Source organism: Pavona decussata, unplaced genomic scaffold (genome assembly GCF_977016875.1).
Source record: "Pavona decussata unplaced genomic scaffold, jaPavDecu1.1 SCAFFOLD_218, whole genome shotgun sequence".
Lineage (NCBI taxonomy): Eukaryota > Metazoa > Cnidaria > Anthozoa > Scleractinia > Agariciidae > Pavona > Pavona decussata.
In genome coordinates this window covers 1,070,646-1,098,014 of record NW_028145623.1, presented here as the reverse complement: position 1 = coordinate 1,098,014, position 27,369 = coordinate 1,070,646, and the positions used below count along the sequence as shown (strand labels likewise).

The 27,369-nt window shown below is 38.2% G+C and overlaps 3 protein-coding genes across 3 annotated transcripts; 1 reads left to right on the top strand and 2 right to left on the bottom strand.

The window, feature by feature from the left end:
- Nucleotides 1-1,236: 1,236 nt before the first annotated feature.
- LOC146459632 (leucine-rich melanocyte differentiation-associated protein-like) lies at nt 1,237-6,554 on the bottom strand. Its single transcript, XM_085089247.1, has 4 exons — nt 6,292-6,554; nt 3,298-3,558; nt 2,460-2,610; nt 1,237-1,404 (listed from the first exon to the last, which is right to left on the bottom strand). The coding sequence occupies exons 1-4, from the start codon at nt 6,426-6,428 to the stop codon at nt 1,384-1,386; spliced, it is 570 nt and encodes a 189-aa protein (XP_084945373.1). The 5' UTR covers nt 6,429-6,554; the 3' UTR covers nt 1,237-1,383.
- A 188-nt stretch (nt 6,555-6,742) lies between these two features.
- On the top strand, nt 6,743-10,281 carry LOC146459631 (centrosomal protein 20-like). Its single transcript, XM_085089248.1, has 7 exons — nt 6,743-6,876; nt 6,965-7,053; nt 7,606-7,714; nt 8,240-8,327; nt 8,570-8,676; nt 9,172-9,222; nt 9,932-10,281. Exons 1-7 carry the CDS (start codon nt 6,849-6,851, stop codon nt 10,003-10,005), a joined length of 546 nt encoding a protein of 181 aa, XP_084945374.1. The 5' UTR covers nt 6,743-6,848; the 3' UTR covers nt 10,006-10,281.
- A 2,573-nt stretch (nt 10,282-12,854) lies between these two features.
- LOC146459630 (C-type mannose receptor 2-like) lies at nt 12,855-15,752 on the bottom strand. The gene is made up of 3 exons (XM_085089258.1): nt 15,526-15,752; nt 14,924-15,103; nt 12,855-13,731 (listed from the first exon to the last, which is right to left on the bottom strand). Exons 1-3 carry the CDS (start codon nt 15,575-15,577, stop codon nt 13,403-13,405), a joined length of 561 nt encoding a protein of 186 aa, XP_084945384.1. The 5' UTR covers nt 15,578-15,752; the 3' UTR covers nt 12,855-13,402.
- Nucleotides 15,753-27,369: the final 11,617 nt, after the last annotated feature.

The following is a 27,369-nucleotide window of genomic DNA, read 5'->3' as shown; positions in this document are numbered from 1 at the left end:
GAAACGTCAACATCATTTATTGCGAAGCTGTGATTTTATTATACCTAACCTAAAACCTTTCAGATAATAATTTCTCAAGCAGATTATTACATGGAATTGTATATATTACAAAAATACTCTTTTTCATGCATTTAGTCGGAGCGATTTTCATAGCTTTTATTTTTTTGCAATCATCGGATGCTCATTGACCCAAGCCATACCTGATAACCTTCCAACGTAAGGGTTGCGTTAAGTGAATTTGCATTCCACAGATTATTCTCCCACCGTTGGCAAGTTGCAGAATCAAAGCCGAATCTCATTCCATTCTGGAGAATTGCCCTCAAAACCGTAACGTTTCGAAAGTAGCGACCCCCTGGGAGGGGCAAAACTTTGACGGCCATTACTTTGTGTATGATTCCTGAAACTTACAAGCCTCTGAAAATAACGACCTCAAAGACACAGGGGCTAGTTTCTGTAGAAACTGTGGTGCTGCGTCGGTGAGGAGGGGAAAACAAATGTTTGGTTTGATCAACAGAGTTTATAAGGTAATTTGACCAAGGAAAAGGGATTCGAGTGCTGACGTTTCGAGCGTTAGTTCTTGGTCAGAGCTAATCCAGACCTCAAATATAATTTGACGAAAACCGTCGCCAATGAGACCGGTACAGGTAACTTTACACGAATATTTGGTTTTATCAAGTTAGTTTATTACGTAATTTGGCCACCGCAAAGAAGTTCGAGTGCTGACGTTTCACGGATTAGCCCTTCGTCAGAGCAAAAGGCCAGCACTCGAATCTTTTTTAATACGGCGGCCACATTACCTATTAAAACCAAACACTCGTTTCCACTCCCCCACCGACGCAGAACCAGAGTTTCTTTGAAAACGATTTTAATAGTTTAAAAACTCCCTGATCTGAAAGTATAGAGCGATTACATGAGACCAGTACTATTTGTCAGTATTTTACTCGGATAAATCTGCCCAGAGATAGGTTTTTGTTACCCGAAGATACGCAGTAATTCCCCAAAAGCGACAATCCATAAAATTACCGATTTAAAAGAGGCTGTACTCTCGGAAAGTTACGAGAGCCATTAATTTCTAAACTTTACGGTGATACGCTCAAAAAGCTATTTCACGTTCAATAAAAAGTGCAATTAAGCAAATTTTGCTCGAAGGTTTTAGACTGTGGTGAATTATAGAAAAATTCATTTCCCCAGTTATTGTCACCATAATTTGAATGCCGCCAGAAACAGGGTGCCGCACCCGTGATCCAACTCCCGAAAATTCATGATTTTTTTTTTAAATATCAGTGGTTCCACAATGACCGTTATTCCTTGTCATTTCCCTGCTTCAGCCCACGATTAAAAGAAACAGACTCAGTAACTCCAAACAATAGGAGAAAGTGAAGGTCATTCTGTACTTTTCTTGCGCTGAAATATAGAAAAAAAGAGAAATATCACTTGCAATGTATGTACTCATAGCCAAACTTGAATGCGGACCAAGGAAACGCTTAGAGTTGGGAGGGTGAATAGGCTAGCTAGTGTTTGTGTTTGTCGGGGGAGGAGGTGAATAAGTGAGTGAATGAGTGAATATAAGCACTAATTTATAAGACACTTTTTAGTTCCAACGAATACGGCAATTCAGACAACAATTGAGCTTGGAACCTGTTTGAAGTTGAGGTTATTTTACTTCTGAAAGTGTGGAGGCACGGGGGTGTAAGAGAAAGTGAATAGTTTGGTCTCTTAATTGCTTTGCTCTCTTAGCAAGATGCTTTGCCCCACACTGTCTCTCATGGCTCTTCGCCCAGGTGTTAAAATTGGTATCGGTGACATACTGCTGGGGGTAACCCTGCGATGGACTTGCATCCCATCCAGGGGGGAGTAGCAATAATCCTTGTTACTTCATGGTACAAAACAGGGATTAAGATCCAGTTGTATGGGCCACTCAGGCTCATACTTCACTTCTGAAAGTAAAGTGTACCCTCTTATAGAGGCTGGTGGATTACTTGTGATTTGACCTTCCACCAGATTGGAACAGTGCCATTTGTGGGTCAAATTAAGGCCTTTCATTCTAAAACTAATTTTGATTCACATAGTAACTTAAAAGGGCAGGAACTGCAAACCTTATTTGTTATGTAGAATTAACTTTTTATTATGATTATTTATTAATGTAGTTGGCTCGAAGATATTAGCACTTCAGTGCTACACTGTAAATTCGAGGGTAAATAAAGTTGGTTGATTGATTGATTGATTGATTGATTGATTGATTGGTTGGTTGATTGATTGATTGATTGATTGATTGATTGATTGATTGATTGATTGATTGATTGATTGATTGATTGATTGATTGATTGATTGATTGATTGATTGATTGAGTAATTGGGTTTATCACATCTCAGCAATGCTGGCATTTAAACAGTCTCCATAATGCTAACACTAGCGAGACAAAATACACAAGGATTAACATAGAAGAGCTTTTAGCAAACCTTTTCCTTGTGTTTCTTGCTGGGTCTCTTTGAACTCATGTAAGACAGTCTTCTGTTTCCATAGACTTTCCTTGCTTCTTCTCTTTCCTCTGCAGTTATGGTGTGATCATCTAACACAAGTAGGCTGGGAAGATGACTTATAACATAACATCTGCAATACAAATACATGCAGCTATCTCAGAGAGGATGATTGCACATAATATTTTATCAATGGTAAAGTACATAGTTTTACATAGTTTTACATAGTTAACTTTTAAGCCAGAGGTTATCCAAGCATCCTGTGGGCAAGGACACCCCTCTTTGAAAACATCCATTAAAAGTGAACCTAAGTTTTCGTTGACACAATTTTGATTCGTTTTCAACATTATTTTTTCAAGAAATCCAAGAAAGTCGCTGTTCAAAGGTTACGGATAATAACTCCTACATCAGTTGATTCCTATCAAGTCACTGAAAAGAACATTTTAGGAAGGGAAACAGGTAATTGACGAAAGCATTTAAAACGCCTCCCCCTTAAAACGTTGAAAAACAAAGTCAAGTTAAACACCTTACAGTCTTACTGTTCATGAGTTTCCAACAGGTATTTATTCATTTATTCTTTTCCTCTTCTTTTTTTTACTGAGCTAGATTAGCTTTTCAGTTATTCTGAGTAAATGTTACCTCGTTTGTATTAATATATTATGACTGTTGTAAATTAAGTTTAACTTTGTTAACTTTTTAATTTGGTAATAAAGCTTGTTGTTGTTGTTGTTTTCCAGTTATACGACATTACTTTTTTTAATCTAAGAAAGTGTCCTTCAGATTTGTGTTGTACTGAAAACAATGTTCGTCATTCAAATACCTGTAGTCCTTGTACTGATGGTAGGTCCCACCATTGAAGTAACTTGGAGCAGCTTCGTTGTTCATCATGCTGAAGTACTTTAGATTTGGAAAGCATCTCACTACTGTCTCAATGAAGGCACTCAAGTTTGTTATTCTATTCTGGTTCACCCACAGTGTGTGAACTGATTCCATGTACGGAAATTTAACATGATTTGTCAGACTGTTGTTGTCCAGTATTAATGTGTTAAGTTTGGTGATGTCCTGTAAGAAATGGAAGTCCCTTGAGTTGGTTAAGGACTAAAATCTGAGTGCATGTAAAATGAAGGCAGAGAAAAAAATAATTATTCCTCCCTAATTAAGGTTGTCCTATAGGAACCAACTCATGGCTCACACCTACAAGCTACATGTAAACGGCAGACAGACGATGTTATACAAAGGTGCACTCATAAAAGACTGAATGCAGGGAGATGGCCAATGGACTTCTCTTAATTTAATGGAGGACCAGCCTGTAGAAATCACAACAGCCCTTTCACTCCCATAGGAAATGTCATTTTTTTTTCTTTTTTGAAACAGCAACTGTGGTCCCCTACACCAAATGCAATATACTGATTAAAAGGCTTTGTCTGGGGCATTCTATAAATAATTCCAGCAAAGATAAACAAAGTAACGGATACATGTTATACACTCAGATTGACCCAATATTGAGCACGGAGTGACTTCTTGTGCCATATGGCACTCTTGGGAATGAGAGAGATAGTTCAACTTGAGGGAAATGATGGATCAGAGAATCAAATCTGCAGTGTACATTAAAGTACAACTTAAAGTGAACCCATGAATTTCCAAAAGTGTACTGATCGTTTTAACCCTAGTAAAGAAATGGAAAAAATTTTCAACCTCAAGCTTGGCAAGAATCAAACCCAGGACCTCTCGGTTTGATCAACTGTTGCTCTATCAACTGACTAAGTTGTGGGTGACTATGGTAGGGAGACAATGTGAATGTGAAGGGTATTAAATGAACGTTGTCAGTGCTGCCAGCACTAATGACTAGATAGTGATTAACTCTGCAATGTACAGTAGTATGCCAAAGCCCTAGTATTAGGAAAGAGGAGACCATGTGAGGAAAAAGAAAAAAATCTTCAACCTCTACAGGAAAAATTGAACCCACAGCCTCCAGATTTTTGGAACACCAACAGACAGTTGATACCCACGCAAGAGCACCCCAGGTTGCTAGTGGACTAACTTGGTGTCCGTCTATTAATTATTAACTACAAATTCTAATTTTAAAACTTCACTAAATCTTCAATATTTTCTTATTTCTCTTAATTTTACCAATCCTTCTAGAAAAACTACTCCTCCCAAATATACCCAAAAATTCACAAAATATCCCACAACATAGATGATAGGGTTTTTGGATTGCTTGAAACGTGAGCGAGATATTTCCATTAAAACCAAGTCAAGTGGCGGAAAAATGGCATTTAGGTGTAATCCCCTCTTAAGTACCCATCGACTCTGGGACTGCGGGAGCACTCGTTTTACTCACTCAGATTTAAGTATCCATCGACTCTGGGACTGCGGGATTGCGGGAGCACACGTTTTACTCACTTAGATTTAGGTATCCATTACATTGGGACTGCAGGACTGCGGGACTGTGGGTGCACTCGTTTTACTCACTTCATTTAAATATTCATTGACTCTGGGACTGCGGGAGCACTCCTTTTTCAAGTAAGATATTTAGTGGGCCAGGTATTCTGCAATCGCTCCAAGTTTTATATACATGTAAGCTTGCCCTACTTATTAAAGCTTACTATTTTACAGGGCTTGAACAATCGATGAAACCGATGATCAGAAAATCAATCGATCAATCAATGACAATCGATGCTTTGTTAGTTAATTGGCATCGATTGGCATCGGCCAATCGATGACCAATTGATAATCACACAAAAGTGGTCGCAACTCATCGATTGTCATCAATTGGTGTTAAAAAAAATTCGGTATTCTACACGTTCCATCATGTACGTATACACGCTCGCAGTACGCACAAATGTTTCAGATTTGAATTCGTTCACCGGATTGTCTGTCTGCAGATGCAACTGGAGACGAGTGAGCTCTGAATTGTGGGTGCTGTAATTATACTGAATTGTAATTAAATAAAACAGAATAAACGTGAATAGGCTTCAGTAATCATTTTATTACTTCTTTGTCACAACAAAGGTGCATAAAGTAAACAGGGTAAAAAATGAATAAAGTTTACTGCACGCAGGCTTAAATGGGTGAGCCGTATAGTAAAAGCTGTAAAAAAAAGAGACCATATCGAGAAACTTAGAGCTGCGCGGGAAAAAGCCAACAACACATGTACAGCCTCTGTCCGAAACGCAGTTACCACCGGTCACAAGAGAACTATAGGCCACAGTTAACGTTTGGCCATTCTTTTTGTAAATCTTGACTGAAAATAAAACGCATCAAAAATGAGAACCAATCGATGACAATCGATGTCAATTAACTGATCGATTGGCGTTGATAATCGATAAAAATTGATAATCGATGAAATCGATAATCACAAAAAACTCGTGCATCAATTGTTCATCAATTATCAATATCAATCGATTAATTGGCATCGATTGTCATCGATTGATCGATTGATTTTCCGATCATCGGTTTCATCGATTGTTCAAGCCCTGTATTTTATAAAATCTGAAAACTCAAATTAATAGTTACTGAAATACCGACTTTACACTAGTTAGAAAAGCCCTATTAATATAGGGCTTACAAATAATGCAATTTCACGTTTGTTAACATCCTAATGAATTCAATGATTCCAAAAATGTGAGCTTATCAAAAGATCATTAAGAACGATTAAACGCTCCAATTAAACTCAATTAATTTGCTTACAAAGCTTACCGGTACTTATCAATTAAGCTTACATTTGGGTATCATCGATGGACCTACTAAGTTACTAGACAAATAAATAATATTAATATCATATTGCAGATGATAAACTGCCAGCAAAGGATACGATAAATTGTTGTGGCTCAAATCCAACACTGTGACATTGTTCAGCTTGCTGAGCCAGCCTTCGGGAAGTTCCTCGAGATCTCGATAAGCCAGCGAAATTCTTCCTGGGTCGTTTGGATCCAACGTTATAGAACTCATAACTAGAAAACGTATTTATCGAAGCAATTTAAACAATTATTTACGGCCTTTGACTGCCAAAAGCTGACTAAAAGTATTGCGCAGTTTTTTCAGGTTGCAGGCCGTGACATAAACGTAAAACATAGGTATAATGTAGCCAGGGTAGGGTCAGGATAAAATTTTTTACGCTCCGTATTGAAGCTGAAAAACATTTAAAAAGAAAACAAAAATTGTAAAGGTTCGCTAAGTTTAAACTTTTGTTTCCCTATGATTAACAAACATTGCAATGACAAGGGTAAAAAAAGTATCTTTCTACAAGGTGCTACGAACGGCTAGCCTATCTCTCCCATCCCTCTGTTTTGTCCTGTTTTGTAACTTGTTGACAGGTTGAGCCCGCAAGAAGTCAGCTGAAATACAAATAACTCTACCGCCATTTTCAAAATGGCGACCACAGATGAACTGAAAAGCGGTAAGAAATATCTCTTTATTTCCCTTTTGACCTTTGTTCTGTTCGTAAAAACGAAATCACAAGTTTCTTCGATTGTTCTTTTTACCAGTGTTAAAAGAAACATTGGAAAACAGGGGAGTTCTTGGTCAAATTCGGGCCCGTGTACGAGCGGAAGTGTTTGAGGCTTTGGATGACAAAGTAAGGACAGTGTAGAGAGGAGAAAAATTCTTGTTAAATACTTATACTCATTAACTCTTTATTCTCCACTCACTCTGCTTGGCATAGAACCTCGAAACTCTCAGTGTACATGTATGTTAAGTGTGGAACATACATGGAATGCACCCTGGAGTAGTGTAGTTAACATAGCTATAAAAGGAAGACCTTGACCCCTTATCTCCGATGGCACTAAAATGTCTCTTTTACATGTACAGATCGAAAAAGTTTTGTTGTAAACCATATACCCATGCTCCCAGGCAATGTTTCAACTTCTGACCTTTTATTTACAGACATGTAACTTAATAGTTGGCAGTTATTAATTTTGTGTCTCCTCCCTCACCCACTCACCCCCCCCCCCCCCCCTTTCCCCATATTCGCATCCATCTTGTGCTTTCCTCACTCCCCTCCCCCCGGCATCATTTTATTGGAGAGCCCTTACCAGTGAAAAGAAGTTACTACATGTAGATCCTTTGAACAATAATTCAAACCATATTTAGTTATTAATTCTCAGGGGCATTTTTTTTTAACTTGCAGTCAGAACCTAGACCATCACTTTCCAATGAGAACTTGCTTATCAATGAGCTGATCAGAGAATACTTGGCATTCAACAAGTACAAATACGCAGAGTCAGTGCTTTTAGCAGGTACTCAGTGTACAGCAGAACATACATCATGCAACACGTCCAGCCCTCTCAAAATGTAGCAGCAGCTGTTGATTACTGCTTTAAGTTCAGGCTAGCTAATTCTCGCCGTGTAGCAGGGACATTGCAATGCACCTCTAACATTGTATCACATCAGCTCTGTAACGTTTATTAGATGCTTAAAGAAAAGCTATGACATTGTTGATTTCTTGGGTCATGGGAGGACATGGACTTGTCCCATTAAGTTAAAACAGTATAAAATTTGTCCAAAGAGTAACAGAGACAAAATTCCCACAGAGAATCTTGTAGCACAAGTTTAATTGTACTCGCACAAGAAGAAAAGAATTTTACATTGTCATGTAAGTAATGATTTTCCAGTACATGTCCCTTGCCACATAACCCCATAGTTTGTGCAAGATCCAATTTTGGTCAGTGCTTTATGTCACTGTGATACATTTATCTATGCAGCATAGCCCCTTTAAATCATGCTTTGCCTCCTTAAAACTCATCCTTTCAACCTTCTCACAGAAACAGGTCAACCTAGAGAGCCAATGGACAGACAATTTCTTGCTCAGGAGCTAAACATTACGGAGGAACAATCATCATCACCATCCATGTAAAACTTCTATTTAAAATATTTTTAGCTTTAATTTTTGATATTTGGTAACTGTCGCTTGCAATGAAAGTGTTAGAGTTTCAGAGTGTAAAAAGTTTGGAGTTAATTGCATGGATGCCAATGTGAATTAAAAGTGGAAAAAATGAATTAATAGAAGTAAACTTGGGCAGAAAATTTGGGCAGTGAATAAGAAATTTGTAACCACTGTATGCTTCCATTTAACTATCATTACTGTTTTTTAGGCCTCTTTTGTACGGAATCTTGGCTCACTTTCTTCAGGGAGGCCACAGCGAGGGCAGAAGATTGAGAGGGCTGAGAGATGAGTCATTATTACGGCCCCATTCTAGAGGTAGTGCTCATTTCTGGCTCTTTTCTAAAAATCCCGGTGTAGTGCAAACTGTTTTAGGATAACGATAATATTCATCATTAAAACATTTAAACCCTGAAAGATTTTTCAGGATCCTACTATTAATACAAGAAATCTTATGGGAACTTTTTTTTTCTTGGTATAAAATTTTTCAAACCAGTTTAATTTTCATTTTCCTTTGTGCAATATTCATTACCATAATCCAAGACAGAGGGAAATAAAAATCAAATTGGTTTGAACATTTTTTAAAACATTTTGAACCACAACAGATACTAAAGAGTCAGAATATTCTTTGCAACACCCTGCATGCAATTTGCTCACAAGACTGCATGATGTCAACAGTGTACTTATACTCATCTGGTATACATGTAGTCTGATGATTTCAATTCAGTTAGAGCTTTGGCATGCATGTTACTATTTTGACCTGTTCTCTTTTAATTTCTTTCTGTTTTTTGTTTTTCTTGTTGTTTCAAACAGACACAAGACTGAGAAGGAATCCAGAGGGTTTTCTACCTGTGCGAGATAGAGGTATTTAATTAAGACAAGCTCTCAGTATGCAAAAGGATGTCAAAGGGCAGTGTCTCACCATCTGGAGAGCTTTGTGCAAGAGGAGTGTAATATGTACTTTTTAACCTTGAAACCTGCACGGCACTGGATATTGTACATGTATCTAAAGGAAACTGTTCTTTACCTAGAGGTTTGACGAGTTGATTTTAAAAACAAATCAATATGTTTCCTAACAACTGAAACTATTAACAACAACTGTAAGGGCAAAAATATAAGAAATCAACTTACTGTCAACTCCCCTTTTTTACCCATTTACAGATTTTTTTTCCCCCTGCTAGCCAGACAGAAGTTTAAATGTGACAAATGTTTCCTAACAACTGAAATTACTCAAGTAAGGGCAAAAATATCAGAAATCAACGTACTGTCGACCCCCTTTTTTGACCCATTTACAGTTTTTTTTTTTAACCACAAACAGAGGTTAAATTTCATGAATTTTAAAAATCAATACTTCTCTTAACAACTGAAACTACTCAGACAAGTAAGGGCAAAAATGAAAGAAATCAACTTAGTATCAATTCCCTTTTGCGTGAATTTTTTACGGTCAGCTTTATAATGTTATTTGGCTGAGCTGAAAATTTAAATTGGGTTTCATTTACATGTAAAGCAATTTTTTATTTATTTCAGTTTATAGGTCAGAATTGTTTATTGTTATGGTTTATTTCCTACCCAGGCAATGAAAGCCAATTTGATTCAAGCCTTGTACATGATCCTGAACCTGTCGTGTTGAGAGGAGGGAGAAGATGACAGCTGCCAATCAATAATATTGCCTGCTATACGCTGTAGAAATGGCATGCCGTTCTTGAGGACAGAGCACAATCTTTGTATTGCTGTATATATCTCAGTTTCTGTCGAACTGTCAGTCTTTCAACCTTTCATTAGGCAAAGAAAACTTTGTTGGTCATTTGTAATTTTACAATTTGTTGTAGTGAAAATGATCAACAGTTTCATACATACTGTAAATATGTTACATGTAAAGTATTTCAACATTTCTCCTTTTGGGAATAAACACTGTACCTTTTGCAGTTTATTATAAAATATTTCTCTGCTTTTCCTTATTTCTCTTACCACTGTTTCCTTGTTGGTTTTTGTTTGAGGCTTAAGCAACTCCGGCTTGGGGGAGCAGGGATGGCGCAGTGGTGAGAGCACTCGCCTCCCATCAGTGCTTCGATTCTCGGACTCGGCGGCATATGTGGGTTGAGTTTGTTGTTGGTTCTCGTCCTTGATCCGAGAGGTTTTTCTCCGGGTACTCCAGTTTTCCTCTCTCCTCAACACAACATTTTAAATTCCAATTCGATCTGGAAAGTGTCCCCAATAAGTGCTCTGCGCCAAATACATTGACACTTAATTGATTTATGTTCTTATTTTATTTTTTCCATTTGTCAGAATTTTCCATTCAGTTCTTAAATTTATAGAGCTGGCTCTTATGTAGTATTCATAATTCCAGATGGCACATTCTGTTAATTAAAAGTGAATGAACCGCCATATAACGCAACCATTACGCTTGCAAACAGAGTGTACACCTTTTTCCAAATGCTAGACAGTTTTCACGCTTAGACACATCATGCAGACGCCCGCAAAAATCACACGTTTTCACTCGGGAGTCAGCGCCTCTAGGGAATCGACTACGCCGCGACTTCTTTCCCTCCTTTAGGCTTTTTAGAAAAAGGCATTTACATCGCTCGGATCTGTATCCTCAATGCTGGCACCTCCAACAATTTTCATCATTAATCACTAATTGTCTCGTGTGCCCGACAAATTTCATCAGTTTTCTGCAGTGACAAATTCTTATCGCGAAGCAATCTCTCTCGTACCTTCGAATCATGATTTCCGGGATCAAGCTTGTCCCATAAAATTTGATCCGCCGAAATGGTTTCAAATTCGCATCGATGGGCTAATTGTCGTATGGCTGTCAGATGATGGTCATACGATTCTCCCGCATCTTTCATTCTAGAGTAAAACTTGTATCTTTCAAAAGGAACATTCTTCAAGGGCTGGCAATGAGCAGCAAAACTTTCCAGCACCGGCTGTATTCTGTCACAGTTATCATCGCCAAACGTAAACGCCGAGAAAACTTTTCTAGCTTTTGTACGGTCTCGGTCTTTTGTACGGTCTAGGACCCGGCGATATTAATCAATATAATCAATAATAATTAATTGATTGATATTGATTGGTTCAACCAATCAATAGAAATCGAAACTCACTCACCGACACGTCTTAATTTTATTGATTTTTATAGATAATCAATAATTGGTTACGCAACGGTATCTGAGAAAAACCTGACCTTTGATTGATCTAACGACGTATGCTCGTCACGCGTCATATATGCAATCCGACCCCCGATAACTCGAACCTTCAAGGGAAGTTGAAAAAGGCTCGAGTTATCGGGAGTTCGAGTCGGATCGAGGGTAAGATTTTATAGGAAATGACCTGAAAGGAAAGGAAAATTGGTTCGTGTTAGCGCGAGGTTCGAGTTAGCGAGGGTTCGAGTTATCGGGAGTTTACTGTACATATACGACGGAATTTTGCACCCTGTGGTAATCCGATTTCACCACACTTGAGTTGGAGGAAGGAAATATAGGAAAAGGGAATGAAAATGTTGTTGTTTCGAGACCATCGCTCGTTTTAAATAATCGAATAATAATATGATGCTAAAATTAAAGGATACGTTTAGTTATGATATATATTTGAACAAATAAACTTATTAAAATCATTTGTCAATTCATGTGATGCGTTTTGTTGAAAGGAAACCGAGATTTTAAGTGATCAATGATAATCAATACTAGTCAATGCAAATCGATCATAATCAATGAAAATTGAAAGTCACTCAACTTCTGAGCTTCGATTTCTATTGATTTCCAATACCAATCAATTGATTATTATTGATTTTTATTGATTATATTGGTTTTCATCGATTATTGATTTTCATTCTACTCTCCCGCGCCCCCTGTGGGTTAGGGAGAGGAGACGGCTGACATTTCAGACTATGGGTGGGGTTGGGAGTGGGGGGAGGGGCATCTCATTGATAATTGACTGAGCTATAAGTGGATACTGTGGTTATATACCTACCCGCAAACAGCTGAAGCTAGTCGAGGCGGGTAGGTATGTCTATACTAAACTAAATACTAATAAATTTAGTGTTTACAAATTAATTCAAACGCGGCTGAAAAGTGGAAGGAATTTGAGGAAGCATAAAGAAATTACTTGGTTTGTATGAAATTGCATCAGAAACCCGAGACCCGACGATATCAATCAATGAAAATCAATAATCGATGAAAACCAATATAATCAATAAAAATCAATAATAATCAATTGATTGGTATTGGAAATCAATAGAAATCGAAGCTCAGAAGTTGAGTGACTTTCAATTTTCATTGATTATGATCGATTTGCATTGGTAAAGCAAACAAAGCTCCCCTTCTCGCGCTCGAAATATCCGCAGATTGCTCAGCTCCTCCGCCTCCCGGCATTTAAGCAGAGACAGTTTACGTAGGTTCGGTAACGTGACACCATGAAACAAACGGTACAATAAACGGGCAACTCACATTATAACAAGCAGCAAACAAAACGACTCTTTAATGAAATAGTTGATCAACCTTTGAACAGAGGTGGGACATACCACGAATAGTCAAAGTCTTACGATGGTATGTTAACATGCACGAGCATTCGTCACAAGCTGTCTTGAAGAGAGTTCAATTGCAGTAAATTTACTGAATCAGTTGCCGTAGCGGATCAGCCTTCATAATACTGATTGCAGGACACGCATTTTCCTCTTTGGGTCATTTAGTCTGATCCCTGGAATAAATTGAGTCGTTCTTAGATTCAGTTTGAAGCTGAGGTATACCTCAGTCTTTGCAAGGTCTGTGGGACAAATTAGGAGCAGTACTTTGATCAATAAAAATGATTTTTAGACATGCAATCTGCTTATAAAATAACTGACTGTGCTATAATACACGTTTTGTGATTGGTTAAAAAGCAGTGGTTTATGATAATGGTAAAACTCATAGAAAACTGTTTTTACTTATAATCATTATTTTTATAAAAGCAATAAGCCACATCGTCTCTGGGTTTACCGGCTAACATGCCCACACAGGATGTTGGTACAGCACGAGAAAAACTCGTGTTGAGCTCAATTAATCCAAGCTTACATGAAGTAAACCCAAGCCGCCACAATCAAAAGCCTCCAGTATGATCCAAGCTGAGCCGCGTAACCTGCTGCTCCGTTACACAGGTCTCCCATACAGCAACTGAAGTCACACTTGATCACATGTGGACCTTTACATGTTGGATTATACGCAGTACACAGCTTGTTTGATGTACATCTCTTGTGGAACAGTTTGCTTGTATTGGAGCTTTCCTCTTCCCTGTCCAGGGTCAAGCACTCGTCATACCTGTACGGACAGTTGTGTGGTTTCTGGCGAGATTCGCAGTCCGACCACGAGACATAACTTGTACAAATGTAGCACTTTATTCCTGTGAAAGTACACATTTAATGTTTAAAAAGAACAAAAAAAAAAAAAACATGAAAATGCAGGATCTAGAGGCAGAAACCTGAGCCCATGCGTTTCTCAAAAGTCCCTACGGATAACGTACAGGTCCCGATTGTTCAATGAGTGGATAACTTTATCCAGCGGATAAATCGCTATCCAGAGGATAAAATATATTAGTTGGAGTACATTTTACTCGCTTGATAGTTATTTATCCGCTGGATAAAGTTATCCGCTCTTTGAACAACTCAGGCGAGACCTGTAAGTATTTATTGATTTCCGGATTTTTTTATCAGCAAAAAACCTACAAAATGTTTTCCAAAAATGAACATTCAAAAATTAAGCTTTAAAATAGACAAAAATTGATTCACCCTGGAGGAACACTGGTCATTCCGGCCCGACACCATCGCGAATTTCTTCATTCGAGTAGTTTCGGGATTCAGATATAATCTGGGAGCTTGTTTCGTGTGCTTACCTGACAGTCAGTGTGCAAATTGTTAGGAATATGAGTACCCAGTAATGTAAACACCTCAGGAATCAGAATGGTCAGTATGTGGATAATCCGATAACATTTATGAATCCGGAAACTTTTCTTCTAGTGTAAACTGACTGTATAGTCTTTGCATCCGAGTACTTGTGAATCCGAAGCATTTTCTAGCTTTCAAACGGGTTTTGCAATAAATCCCGGCGGACACTTTCTACGGCCTTCGCGTTCTCAAATCGTTCCTGTTTTATCCAACGCTCCCGAAATGAAAAAAGTAAATATCGCCTGGAATTGATTTCTTGTATTAGTTCAATCCATATAAATTCGCATATTCGTAAATTCTAACATATTGGCCTGACCTTGTCTTACTCTGCATTGGTCTAATTCAGTCCTTTCGTGCTCATTTCGCGCGAAATACTCCCCAGAATTGTTTTTCATTGGTCGTTTGCTCAATTCGCACTTTCGTTGCTGAACATTTTATTTTTAATTTATATTTTGGTTTAAGATAGCCTCAGAACGCAATCAGTTATCTCTGGATTCATGTTTAGAAATCCAAATACCCTGTAATGTAAACATTTCACGAATTCAAATACTTAGGACACGGTACCGTGCGAATCTGGCCACCCTTTCCCTGTAGCGTAAGTCTTGACCTTATACGATACCTAGTCTGTGATACGATACACTGATACGATACCTGTGCAAATATCCCACTGTCCATCTTGGTCGTAGTTAGCTGTGGTAGCACACCAATAATGGTTCGAAGGACCTCCTGTGGTACACGCGTGATGTTGTTCCCCATCATATATGAATGGAAACACACAACAATTGTTTCTTTCTGTTCTTTTCTCGCATTCTGCACCACTGTTTCCACAAACTGATGAAATAAATCAAGTGCGATTGATAAAAATGAATTTTATCGATGTGCAAGCTACACAAAGCCGACTTAGTGATATCTGTTTTTCTTCCGTGCGGTTATAAACAAGCTCTGTTTATTTAAATACATATGGAAGGTTTTAAAATGGATTAGGAAAACCGAAGACAAAAACATCATTTTAAACTGAGAAAAACATTGGCATCTCAAAAGTTGATTCTAACATTTTCCCGGCAATCATTACATCCCATCCTGGTTTTAGTTCTGATGCGCTTGAAAACTGGATAATTTTCAATGCCAACCTTCTACAGGTGATTCAAACTGATTCACTTTTAAGCAAAACCTTCAATCAATACACTTTCCGAGACATTCAATTTGTAACTTGCTAAAGTTAGCTCAAATACATCGCTAGTGCCATGGCATACCTTTTTGAAGGACGGTGAACAATTCTACGGCTAACAACAAGGATAATCTCATTCCGCCTTCTTTGTATGCTGGTCCAAGTATATCAGTTATGGCGGAGGTTCACCTCTTTCACAGCGGACAACGTACTCAGTGATTGCGATGAAAATCACAACTTCCGAACGAAAAATCTGACGCACGACTCTAAGATTCACACGTTTATCGCAGCGCTTAAGTATAAATTGCTCGGCTGCCGCACATTGTGTGAAGTGAAGATAAAAATTATATGCCTATTTTATGCCTCTTATGGGTGATTCCCGCTGGCAAGTAATTCCTGCCAATTACAACAATTCCCTCAATCGTCAAATTAAGATGCGATTCCAAATGAAACCAAAATTAGTAATGAAGATATTACTCCACAAACAAACCAAATCGATTCAGAGAGATAAAAGAACCAGAACGTAAAATGTTGAAAAAAAATTGGATCTTCAGTTCACTGGCTCTTGAGTTTAAAGCAGCAATTTTGCTTTCTTTTTTATACACAGCTAACGCTTGGATACTTTTTTTACCAGTCGAGTTGCATTTATTACCTTTACAAATTGAAGTCATTAATTATGTATAACTGGTGACTGTGTAAATTTATTTTCGTTTTGATTGCCAAGCGATTTTAAGTACCGAACGCGGTGTTGTGAAACTGTACTCTCAAAATCTATGAAAAATGCTGAAAAAAGAAGTAGCTAGCCTTTGCAGATTCTAGCAGCTAAAATATGAGTTCAACTGTTATTTTTCATGTTATTGTGTGCATTTTTCCTCCAACAGCCAATGTGATAATGACAAAATTCCTTGAATATTACTTCTTGGAGTGACTTTAAAATCAACGGATTAAATTTTAGCGATGACGCAAAAATCTGCAGCTTTTATCTTTAGCAAGGCACTTGGACCAATGACAATAATCCATAAATTCAACAAAAGAAAAGGCCTGGCCTTTTTCAGTTATTTAACAATAAAGTAATACTTTTACCTCCTCAGGATAGAGCCAAAAAAAAAATGTAATTTGGCAAACTAACGACTTTGCAAATGGTATCAAATGGAAGTGGAAGAGGAAATAAGATCACCTGTCTTCTTTTCTTACGCCTAACAAACTCGAAAAATTTTCGGTAGAAATTGTTATTATGTATATTCAAAGATGTATTATTAAAGTTAGAGCACTCCGTAAGTTGTTTATTTATGAAACTTTCAATTCAATTTAATTTCAATTTCAATTTATTATTATTTCCAACAAATACACAAAGACAATAGGCCTTATCACGGTTTTCGATGCCATTTTGACGAGTAGGCAAACAGGCTTGAAATACCGCATACAAATTTGCTTCATATTTACTAACCATACCAAAGTTAAATGTGCAGTGGAAAACACAAGCAAGCACTGCACAAATCCCTTGTTTGCATTATGAGTTGAAAAAATTGACCACGATGCAAAACTGCAAATTTTGGTTTAGTTTATTCACATTTGCTCTAGGAGCAAATATGTTAATTTGTTCTTATTTTGCCTTGCTAGTCAAATAAGTCACTATGCCTGAATTACGCTCACAGTTTGCTGCAGGACCAAATCTTTTAATTTGTATTTTTTTTCGTTTTGCCTTTTTAACCAGCATATGTTTGCTGTTGAAGCAATGCCACGTGTTGTATTGTCATTCAGACATTAAATTAACAATTATTGGACAAGTTTGAGCAAAATATCGTGATTTGTCAGTGGCAAGCAGATCAATTATTTGCCGAAGCGGAGGGCTAAGGCAAAGAATTCATCTGCGAGACACTGAGTCACTGACAAATTACGATATTTTATTTTACCGAGTTCAATAATTGTTTTACCATTCGATCACCGAGTTTGTTTTTCTTAACGCTTATTATTTAAATTATCTGTGCATATTTTCCAAATGGCACTTTTAAAAAGTTATCAACTGTAATTTACGCCAGTTTTAATGTAACGTAAAGAAAACTGGAAACATAAACCTTACTTTATGTCTAACTTTTGTTGTTGTGTAACAAATGAGATGCTAATATTCTACACGCAGTGTATTTTCGTCCATTTTAAAGTCATTGTATATATGTTTTTTGAAGCATTGCTCGCTATGAGACAAACTATTCTTAAAGAATTACATTTCCAGTGTTTTGAGGCGCGCATGTAAACATAAATTGTATACACGTATATTTCTGAAGGCATTACTTGCTATGAGACAACATTGTTTTAAGAAGCCCATGTAAATAGTATGATTTTTCTTTAATTGTGGGGAATTTCTTCTTTTTCAAAATGAGATATCATACCCGCAATGAGCGTGCTTATTATTGGATGGTCTAAGCTCCTCCTAAGTATGCAAGTAATAATAACAATAATAATAATAATAATAATAATAATAATAATAATAATAATAATAACAACAACAATAATAATGATGATGATAATAATAACAATACTAATAATAATATGTAGGTAATTAAGAAAGCAAGTAGTAAGTAAGCAAGTGAGTAAGTAAGTTAAGTATATGGAGCCCTTTTCAACTGAATTTCGAAAGTAATTTCGCGCTAATTTGTTTATGTTTCGCTCTTCTAAGCTCGGTGATTCGTCTGTAAAACTCGCGCCACTTTCTCAGTTAATAAGAACCAAACCCCCTAACCAATTATGACTTGCTTACACATGTTTTCCCGCGATTGGCGCGTTTGCCTTGTGTTCTGATTAGTTCAATTTATTGCGCTGTTTACGTTTGTTGTGGTTGGTTCGATTAGTTAAATTTTCTTTTACGACACTCAATTGAAAACTGCTCTATAGAGTCAGTGCGTAAGCTAGATGTGTTTACGTGATGCCCGTACGACTTTCAAACCGGTGGAATATCATTCAATATCAATAACAACGGTATCAGTTCAATTCAAAAGTTATTCCGGATAGAGATTCTCATTTTGGTACGAGGAATCAATCCCGTGTCATGTATTAAATTGTTAACCATTGTATAAATCAGCGATGTAATTATCACTCACTTTCTGCTTCATTTTCCCGTAGAAAAGCCCCCGGGGGGGGGGGGGGGGGTACTTGGGTTAAGTTTTGCTGGGTATGTGCCGCTGGCCCCTCAGAGCCCCTGCCCCATTATAGTCTATTTTGTGGCCAGCTCTAGACCCAATCTTAGTTATTTATTGAGAAAATGTAATTTTCGCGATCCCAACTAAGTCACTTTCTATTTATGCATCTACTTTCAAGAACGGAATGTAATGCGAGGTGACTGTTACATTTAATAAACAACAACTTTCTGAACTTTTTAACCGAGACCATTTTGAATCCCTACTTAATAGCATTTTCTCACCCCAAAAATCCGAAAATGTGCGACCCCATTCTAGTAACTCTATTGAAAATGCGACCCCATTCTAGTCAATCCAGTCGTGAAAATGCGACCCCATCCAGCGGCATATCCCCATTAGCCTCTTCTAAGGAAGTAACCCCCCCGGGAGAAAAGCTAAAGAGATTTAAGGATCACAGTTGCCTTTCAACACCGCTTTGCAATGCTTGTACTATTAATATCGGTTCAACAAATTTGCATATCCATGATTACGGGTAAAATTGCGCGTCCCCGATATTTTCATTTCGTTTGGCAGATTTTCATTTAAATTAGGAAATCTTAACCACTAAAACTTCTTTCGCTTTCAGTGAACTCGCCGTTTTCCGGCCAGAGCCGTTACCTATCCGTTCGGTACCTGTCCGTTGCTTGATGGATTACTTTACCTTAGGCAGAGAAATCATTTTTGCATTGAAATCGCTTTTGGTAAGCTTTGCCAGGCGCGTAGGAGGGGGGGTTCGAGGGGTTCGAACGAACCCCCTTGGAACCCCCTTTAAAGATTAATTATGACGAAAGAAAAACTTTTAAATAAAGTTTCTGTGGTCGAAATACATCAACCAAAGAAAAATAGAGATATAAACCCGTTCTTTAGGCCTTATGCCGGCTTATCCTCAGTAAAAATAAAAATTGTCAAGAACCCTTGCAGATTCAAAATTTTAATGACGTTTCATTTTTGCGGTAAAACCGCATCCGCCCGAAAAAGCCATAGAAAAGCATGTTTTGCGATACGTTTGGTTCTCTGAATGCGGCATTGTTCTGAAAGGAGATTCACTTTAAACTTAATAGTTCAAGCCTTGTTGAGTTTCACGCGCAATTACGTACAAGTTCGTCTGAGAATTCCCACCACAAAAGCGGTAAGTCAACGTTATACGTCTTTGTTTATTTTCAATATTCAATAAATAACCTAGTTGACTTTCGTTTGTATACATGATCGTGTCTTTCCTTAACCTCGTGGCTTAGTCACACCGTTGAACTGATGTCCGTTGTCAGCGAAACAAAATTGAAAGGCATCATTTCAGTTTTAAAATCATCCGCCTGCTTTAAGTTTGAAACCGCGTACAATAGGCCTTATCACGGTTTTGAACCCGACGACTTCCCCAACCTGTACACGCTCCTGAAAATTGCTGCCACCCTTCCAGTCACCACTTGTGAATGTGAACGTTCCATAAGCACAATGAGGAGTTTGAACAACTACATGAGGTGTAACATGGGAGAGAGTAGGCTGTCCTCCCTGGCTCCAATGCATATCAAATATGATATGCCTTTTAATCTTGACGAGATAGTCAATTTGTTCGAAAGCCTACACCCGAGAATGATGCAGTTTACCAGCTTAATGTATGACTATCAGCAGATCGAATAGCTATCAGAACTTGACAGGGCGCAGAATGTACATTGAACTTTCTTGTTTGAGTTGAAACAATTATGCTGTCGAAATGATGTCCCGGGGTGATGTATATAGCTTAAAAAGCTGCTGTAAAACAAAGTTGTGATTTGCCTAAAATGGGTCTCAAAATGCAGGAAATGAGGTTTCTGGGAACTTACATTTTCTAAATTTTCCGGGAGAGCATGCCCTCGGACCCCCCCCCCCCCCCCTCCCCCCTCAACGAACACCCCTATCGAAACCTTAGCTACGCGCCTGTTTGCGAACTACGACTGAGGGACATGAGCATGTGAATGTTAGTGTGTACATATTTCATGATCTGGTGAAGTCACAATTTAACTTTTTAATTCATGAGTCTTTTCCCGTCATGAATTTATTTATTTATTTTCATTGTGTTTTACAAAAACATGGCAAGCTTTTAATAAACTGATATAATTCAGGAAGTGTTCTGTTGCTACTTTAAGATGACCAAGATATAAAAAAAATAAATGCTACAGTTGTCGGAAAGCCATTTACTTGTAAGAATAATAATTTGAATCTCCTTCACAAATAGGGCCTTGTGCCTTCTGAGATCGAGGCCTGAAACGCCAACTCTTTAAACTCAAACCGATGCATTCGACCAAAAATATCCGGAAATTCTGGTACAAAATCAAAATGGAACAACAATTTTCGAAAAAGTCAGTTCGTTACGAAATCTTTTGGCATTTCATTTCGATCAGACACTCGGCTCTAGCTACTCCAGCAGTGATCAACATTATTTATAAATGAAATGTGTTTCCGTCTTACTTCACCCCACATGCTTAAGAATTCTTCCATTGATCAGTCGTCGGGTATAGTAAGTCGAAAACAAAGAAGTCAAAATAAAGTTGATGGAAAGTTCTATTTCTTAAAACCGTAAAAATTGCACTTACAACTCCATCGACATCGTGGAAGAACAAAATCATCCTTCGAGGACGATTACCAGCCCTTTGAGGTTGGACGAAGGAATATCAAGGGATAATAGGCACCAGGCACAGAGTGATATGTCGCGCTCAGATTTCTAGATCATGCCATCTCGGGTTCGGATTTTTGAAGCGCCACGTTTGAAAAAAAATAGGCAGTCTCAGGCTGCATGTGTCTACTGCAGTACTGGTCTAGAAATGTGACAAAAAAGAATTGAAAAAAAAGGAAATAAGACTGAAATGAAAACGAAGAGGGAGGTTTTTTTGAATTTTTCTTTTCTTTGGGGAACCTTCTTAGCACATGCGAACAACAGCTAAATTCAACCCTTAGCGATCGAAGTGAATTCCTTTTTCAAATCTGATAGTGAAGAAAATTCTCTACCTTCCACACTCATTCCAAATTCATGCCGCCTTCGTGGCAATGTCCTGTCGGAAACGCAGAGCGTCTCTGCAATAACATTCCAGCGAAATCCACACACTTCATGCAATGTTTGAAGCTGTTGCTGAGTTACAACGACCCTTGGTCGTCCTTGTAAGCCATAGCTTTCTCCGGGGGGGGGGGGGGGTACTCCCTTATATGGGCTATATAGGTATGTGCGGCGCCAAAGGGTATGGTTTTTCGGCTGTTTTGGTCATAAACAGGGTATCGATTTTAGCCATTTTGCCGCCATTTTGGTAATAAATAGGGTATAGATTTTTGCACTCTAGTCCTGGGTTGGTTTTTTTTTTTTTAGATGACGCTACTTCAGGTCATAAATAGGGTAGGGAAAATCGCAGATTTTGGTCATAAATAGGGTAAGGGTTTTGAGAAGCGGGCCGCACACCCCTACCCAATTTGTTTTGGAGTACCCCCCACCCCCCGGGAACTTTCTGCCGGGGCACGTCTTCTGTCAGCTCTCCGACTAACGTCTACCTCATTTTCTAGGAGGAAACAATGCCTTTCGAAATGGGATCGCAAAAAACTTGTGCGACGAAGTATTAGCGCTCAGTCTGCAAGACCCGTTTGCTGAAAGAGATCGTGGCCGTAAGTCTCACAACATCTTGAAATCAGAGTTGAAAGTGTCCTCTCATATTCGTCTAAACGCCGAAAAAGGAATTCACTTCGATCGCTAGGGGTTGAATTTAGCTGTTGTTCGCATGTGCTAAGAAGGTTCCCCAAAGAAAAGAAAAATTCATTGTTATTTGGAAGCCAACGTGCTGCCATTTTGATCTGAATATTCTGTGGCCCGATCACACATTTCACATTACATAAGGTACCTACTCACTCATTGTGAGCCTGCAATCACTGCTCTCGACTTCGAATTATTTTTTCTCGACTTCGAATTTTTAATTTCTCGACTTCGTTTTTATTTTCGACTTCGAATTTTGAGGTTTTTAAAAGTTCATTTTTCCTTGTTGTCGACTTCGAATTTAAATTTCTCGACCTCGAATTGTTGTTATTTTGATAGACTTTAGCATTTGCGACTTAGTATTTATACAATTGGACTCATTTACTCCTTTTCGAATAATGTTTGTTTTTTCGATTTCATATTTTATGATGTGGATATTATGTCCGCAACGAAACGCCATAGAGAACTGTAACTTTATTCTAACAAAAACAATATATTATATAATCTTACAACGTGAACCACAACTTTGTACTGAAAGCAATGCAGCAAAGTTCTAAACATAAAGTACTGAAAGCAAAGTTCTAATCTGAAACGTAGGCATAAAATGCAACAGAAACTATTAATTAATCTATACTGAACTTATGAATGGCAAGTATCATTCTTTAACCCTTTGACTCCTGTCGTGTTTCCATAGTTTTCGCATAAATTAACTTTTTCCTAGAGCAGTTTAACTTAATAAAATGCGCAGTAGATTAAAAAAATATCCTTGGCTTCCAAAATTAACTGCATATTAAACTGGACTGATTAAACAAATGTTTTCTGACGTAAAATAATATGGTTACGTATTAATAATTTGCCGAAAAACACACTTGAACGCAAAAATTGCCAAAATTCACGGGATGTTGATGAAGACCTTTGGCATATCAAATTTCAACCCGCTTCTGCAAATTGTCCTTGATTACGCATCTGTCGCTTTTCAAACGCATATATGAATTGACAAAGACACAAACACCAACAAAACGCTTTTCCAACGTTAACAAAACATTTTATTGAAATAAACGATGTATTTGCTATTAGAGGCAAAAAACTTTCAGCTTTTTTTGCGTGCGTGCCAACACGCATGACATGTATAATTTGAAGAAACTCCGTGTTTGTTCAAAGCGATCACTCGCAGTAAATTCGGGCACGTTTGCGATGAAAATTACAGAAGTTACAGAATTCAGGTTCAAATCATCACTTAAACTATTGGTAAAAAGCAAATCAACATCGGAAAACATCATTTACCGTATTGTCGCCATTGTCCTGATCCGGAAATACAATCGCTTAGATCTCGATCAGTCGAGGATTAGCATCGGCTTTCGATAGGATCCCATTTGTGATCCCTGTGGCATTTACACTCTTACACTCTTTCACTCTTTCACTCAACCCGATGACATAGTGTCTACGCTTCTCTAGAAGCCGCAGACGCAACTAGTTAAAGTCTCGGCCTCGGAATTTTAACGAGAGTCTCGGCGGGCCTCGAATTTTTCCACTATATCCCCTCTGGAAATATGTCCCTTAGGTCACTCCCCTCGCCCACTGAAAACTAGTTTGGGCAAACTGACCACCTTCCCCCTTTGGAACTACACATATTGTTTACCGTAATCCAGCCCTTTAAAAAAATCCAGAATTAAAATTGCTTACCTTTATATCTGCTGAAATAGGGCAAAGAAATCATTCCACCAGTATTAAAAGTCTTTTATTAGGTGAGGGACTGGGAACATCCACCCAAAGGAAAAAATTGGAAGATAGGAGGCAGCCACAAACAGCTGCATAACATTTGAATCCTCAAAACCAAAACAAAAAATGATGATGCCGCCCGCAAAGAAAATACTCAAAATTTGCCTTCCTTGTTTGATTCCTCCTTTACCCAAATACCTAAACTTTTGTGAGGCTAACTCAAGTCTAAGTGGAAATCTGCTGCCCAGGCTGTCAAACCCTGACCCTGTTTATGACAAAAATATTTGCACTTCTCTTACCTTGTTTATGACATGAATTAATTTTTCGAAAAAGAAAAAGAATATATAAATTTTTACTTGTTAATCCGCCGTCTTAACAATTTGTAGGTAATCAGAGAAAAATAGACGCATTCCTTCCCTCCACCCACCCTCCATGGGTGGAAAACGCGTGAAGAGCCCTAAGAGTCATCGTCACTATTACATTTCAAAGACCATTCCAAACTATTATAAATTAAAGCCACCTTTTAGTTAAGCCCATGGCATCAATGGCCACTTCTATCGCCATATCCACGAGTTAACGATAATGTCACTTTGATTACTTAAGTTCTGGCAAAACACATAAGCACGTGGATGAAAACTTAGAAAGGGAGTTAAAATAATTGCACACCCTTTGCTGCATTTGATGGAACTTTCAAGTAGCCACAGAATAGAGGTTTGCTTCAAAAGTCGACCGTTATATTTTTGTCCCTAAACTGAGAGCACAATACTGAGACGAGTAGCTAAATGGTGAAGGATTCTTTTCAACTCAGCTGCGAATTTGACCTTTGTAAAGGTGAACCAAAGTCATACGTAGTTGTACTTGACTTGAAATAAAGTTTTCACAGTTTTCTCCCGATTTTATGTCTTGATTTTTAAGCAATTGTAAACGAGCTGCACTCACGTTTTTCCCTTTTGGATTCTGAGCTCTTCCCTTCCAAGAGGCAGTACACATGTACAGTCAGCAAGGCAACAAGCAAAGTCGCTTGAACATAAAAACGATTCCCCTTCATCTTGACCAGCTTATGTGCAGCGTATCAAAGATTTGTGACTGTAGTGTTTCAGCTATTTGACCCTAATTCCCTAATTACACGGCCTATGTCACTGACAACATACGAGGTCAAAAATGGGCTTCTTTTTGCGGTTTCACGATATGTGGAATTTTTCACATTAACGGATCGGGAGATGATTTGAGTTGTCCCCCCGCTACTAAGGCTTGGCTGTTTTAATTGTTGTCACAGAAAATAAAACAATCAAGATCTCCGTTCTGAGCACTTTGCCGGGGGGTGGCGGTGGGGGAGAACAAACGTGTTTTGCTTTGATTCAGTTAAGTACTACGATCAAGGCTTAACGTAGCCAAACCGCAATCACATGATTTACAGTAATTGGTTCAGTTGCATAAAAGCAGTCAAGTAAAGCACTTAAGTGTGCACTCTTTTGAAGTACACGATATTGGACTCCAAGACAACAATCACGCAACTCAAGAAATGGCTCCTCCAGTAAGTGGAGGAGGGGGATCTATCTTCTCAGAATGAAGTTTAAACCTAAAGTTGGAAGATAAGTTTTCTTACTATATCATAGAGATGATTACAAATAAAAAGTGTGAAAAGTGACTTTTTCCACAGGAATTAAAGACAAGAAATACTGCAGGATTTTGCCGTGGTGTATTAAACTGTTTATTCTTTTTTCTATTAGCCTAATATAAGTCTGTTGATATTGTTGTTCATTTCCTTGAAGTGATAAATAAAAATCTATACTACACTTGTCGAAATGTTGAAGGTGTTTTAAAACATGTTTGTTTACCACCATTCAAGTCCACCCATTCACTTTATATAGCCAGCTTTTGGAACACTAGTAACATTATCCTAAGAAAGCAGTTTTATTGTTCCCAAGGTAGCGGTTCCAGTAAAGGGGACAGCAAGGGGTGGGGAGGGGGGATTCAATCTTATTTCACAGACAAAAAAAAGGACGGTGCAAGCAATGAACGATAAAGGATCAGGGGGCCACAGTAACTAACTTCAGACCAAAAACCTGCTTACCAGTAGAGTGGAAGCTGCTCACAGATGTGCTAGCAGAGAAAATATATACAAGCATCTAGGACCGGACGATCAAAAAAGATGTCGGAAAAATTCTAGAGGGAATAAGGACCAGCTGTTAATTGACAAAATGATTATTAAGGACAGGTTTTACGATCGCTTGGGTGGATTATAAAAAAGGCATTCAATCCAAAGAGGAATATTTCAAGGAGGTAGCCTCTCACCGCTGCTTTTCGTTAAGTCTGTGATCCTTTTAACTCTAGTGTTAGGGAAAGTAAGGGCCGTCTATGATCTTGGCAATGGTAACAGGTTGGTCAATCACCTGTTCTCTCAGTTATGGACGATCTGAAGCTATATCCGGAAAGAATGAAAGCCAATTGAATTCTCTGATTCAATCAGTTAGAGTGGTTAGTAAGCAAATCTGGATAGAATTAGGAATATCAACGTTTGCAGCCCTGATTATGAAAAGGAGTAAAGTGTTTGAAAGTGAGTCCAGGGAATCGCCCTTCCCGCGAGGACAAAATAACAAGATCGTTGAACAGTGAGGATAGGGAGGGTTATAAGTATTTTAGAGTGCTTGAGGCGTACGATATAAAGCATGAACAAAACAAGGAAAAGATTCAAAGGAATACTTTCGCCGGGTGAGGAAGATACTTAAATCCAAGATCAACAGAGGGAACACGACTGGACTTAAAGAATAGCTATAGTTCATGTTCATGTATCGCAAAACACGTAAACTGATGACCGTCTATCGTGCGCTGCATCCTCAGGCAGATGTAGAATGACTGTATTTTAAAAGAATAAATGGATTAGTTTCAAAAGAAACTGCGGCGCTGCATCGGTTGGGAGTAGAAACGAATATGAGGTCAATCTACAGAGTTGATGACAAAAAAGGTAAATTGGCCACCGTAAAGAGATTCAAGTGCCCTGTCGCTTTCCCTACTCCGATCGGCGATGAGTCAGGATACGCCGTTTAACCAGTTGGCCAAGATTCTAACAATCACTCAATTTATTGCATTAACTTTCATGGCACGTGGTGGAAAACTACAATAACAAAGATCAGAATCGAAAAATGGAATAAAAATAGGGTGAAAACTAAGGAAAAACGACACGAAAAATGATATTACTTATACTGTTCACTTCTGGTCGCGACTAAATGTCCGTAATGGTAATGATCCTTGTTACAAAGGAATGAAAAGCTGAAGATAAATGATTTCATCGTACAACTCCGACCCCGACTAATTGTTCTGATTCTCCAGATCA

Bases quoted from the DNA above. Each gene is read 5' to 3' on its own strand.
- LOC146459630 (XM_085089258.1), bottom strand. From the start codon at position 15,577: ATGAGATTATCCTTGTTGTTAGCCGTAGAATTGTTCACCGTCCTTCAA. The intron at 15,104-15,525 runs GTATGCCATGGC...TTATTTCATCAG, and splicing joins GTTCACCGTCCTTCAAAAAG to TTTGTGGAAACAGTGGTGCA. The intron at 13,732-14,923 runs GTATCGTATCAG...GTACTTTCACAG, and splicing joins ACAGTGGGATATTTGCACAG to GAATAAAGTGCTACATTTGT.
- LOC146459631 (XM_085089248.1), top strand. From the start codon at position 6,849: ATGGCGACCACAGATGAACTGAAAAGCG. The intron at 6,877-6,964 runs GTAAGAAATATC...TCTTTTTACCAG, and splicing joins CACAGATGAACTGAAAAGCG to TGTTAAAAGAAACATTGGAA. The intron at 7,715-8,239 runs GTACTCAGTGTA...ACCTTCTCACAG, and splicing joins AGAGTCAGTGCTTTTAGCAG to AAACAGGTCAACCTAGAGAG.
- LOC146459632 (XM_085089247.1), bottom strand. From the start codon at position 6,428: ATGAGTTCTATAACGTTGGATCCAAACGACCCAGGAAGAATTTCGCTG. The intron at 3,559-6,291 runs GTATCCTTTGCT...AACCAACTCAAG, and splicing joins TTGAGCCACAACAATTTATC to GGACTTCCATTTCTTACAGG. The intron at 1,405-2,459 runs GTTTGCTAAAAG...TCTATATTTCAG, and splicing joins GCAAGAAACACAAGGAAAAG to CGCAAGAAAAGTACAGAATG.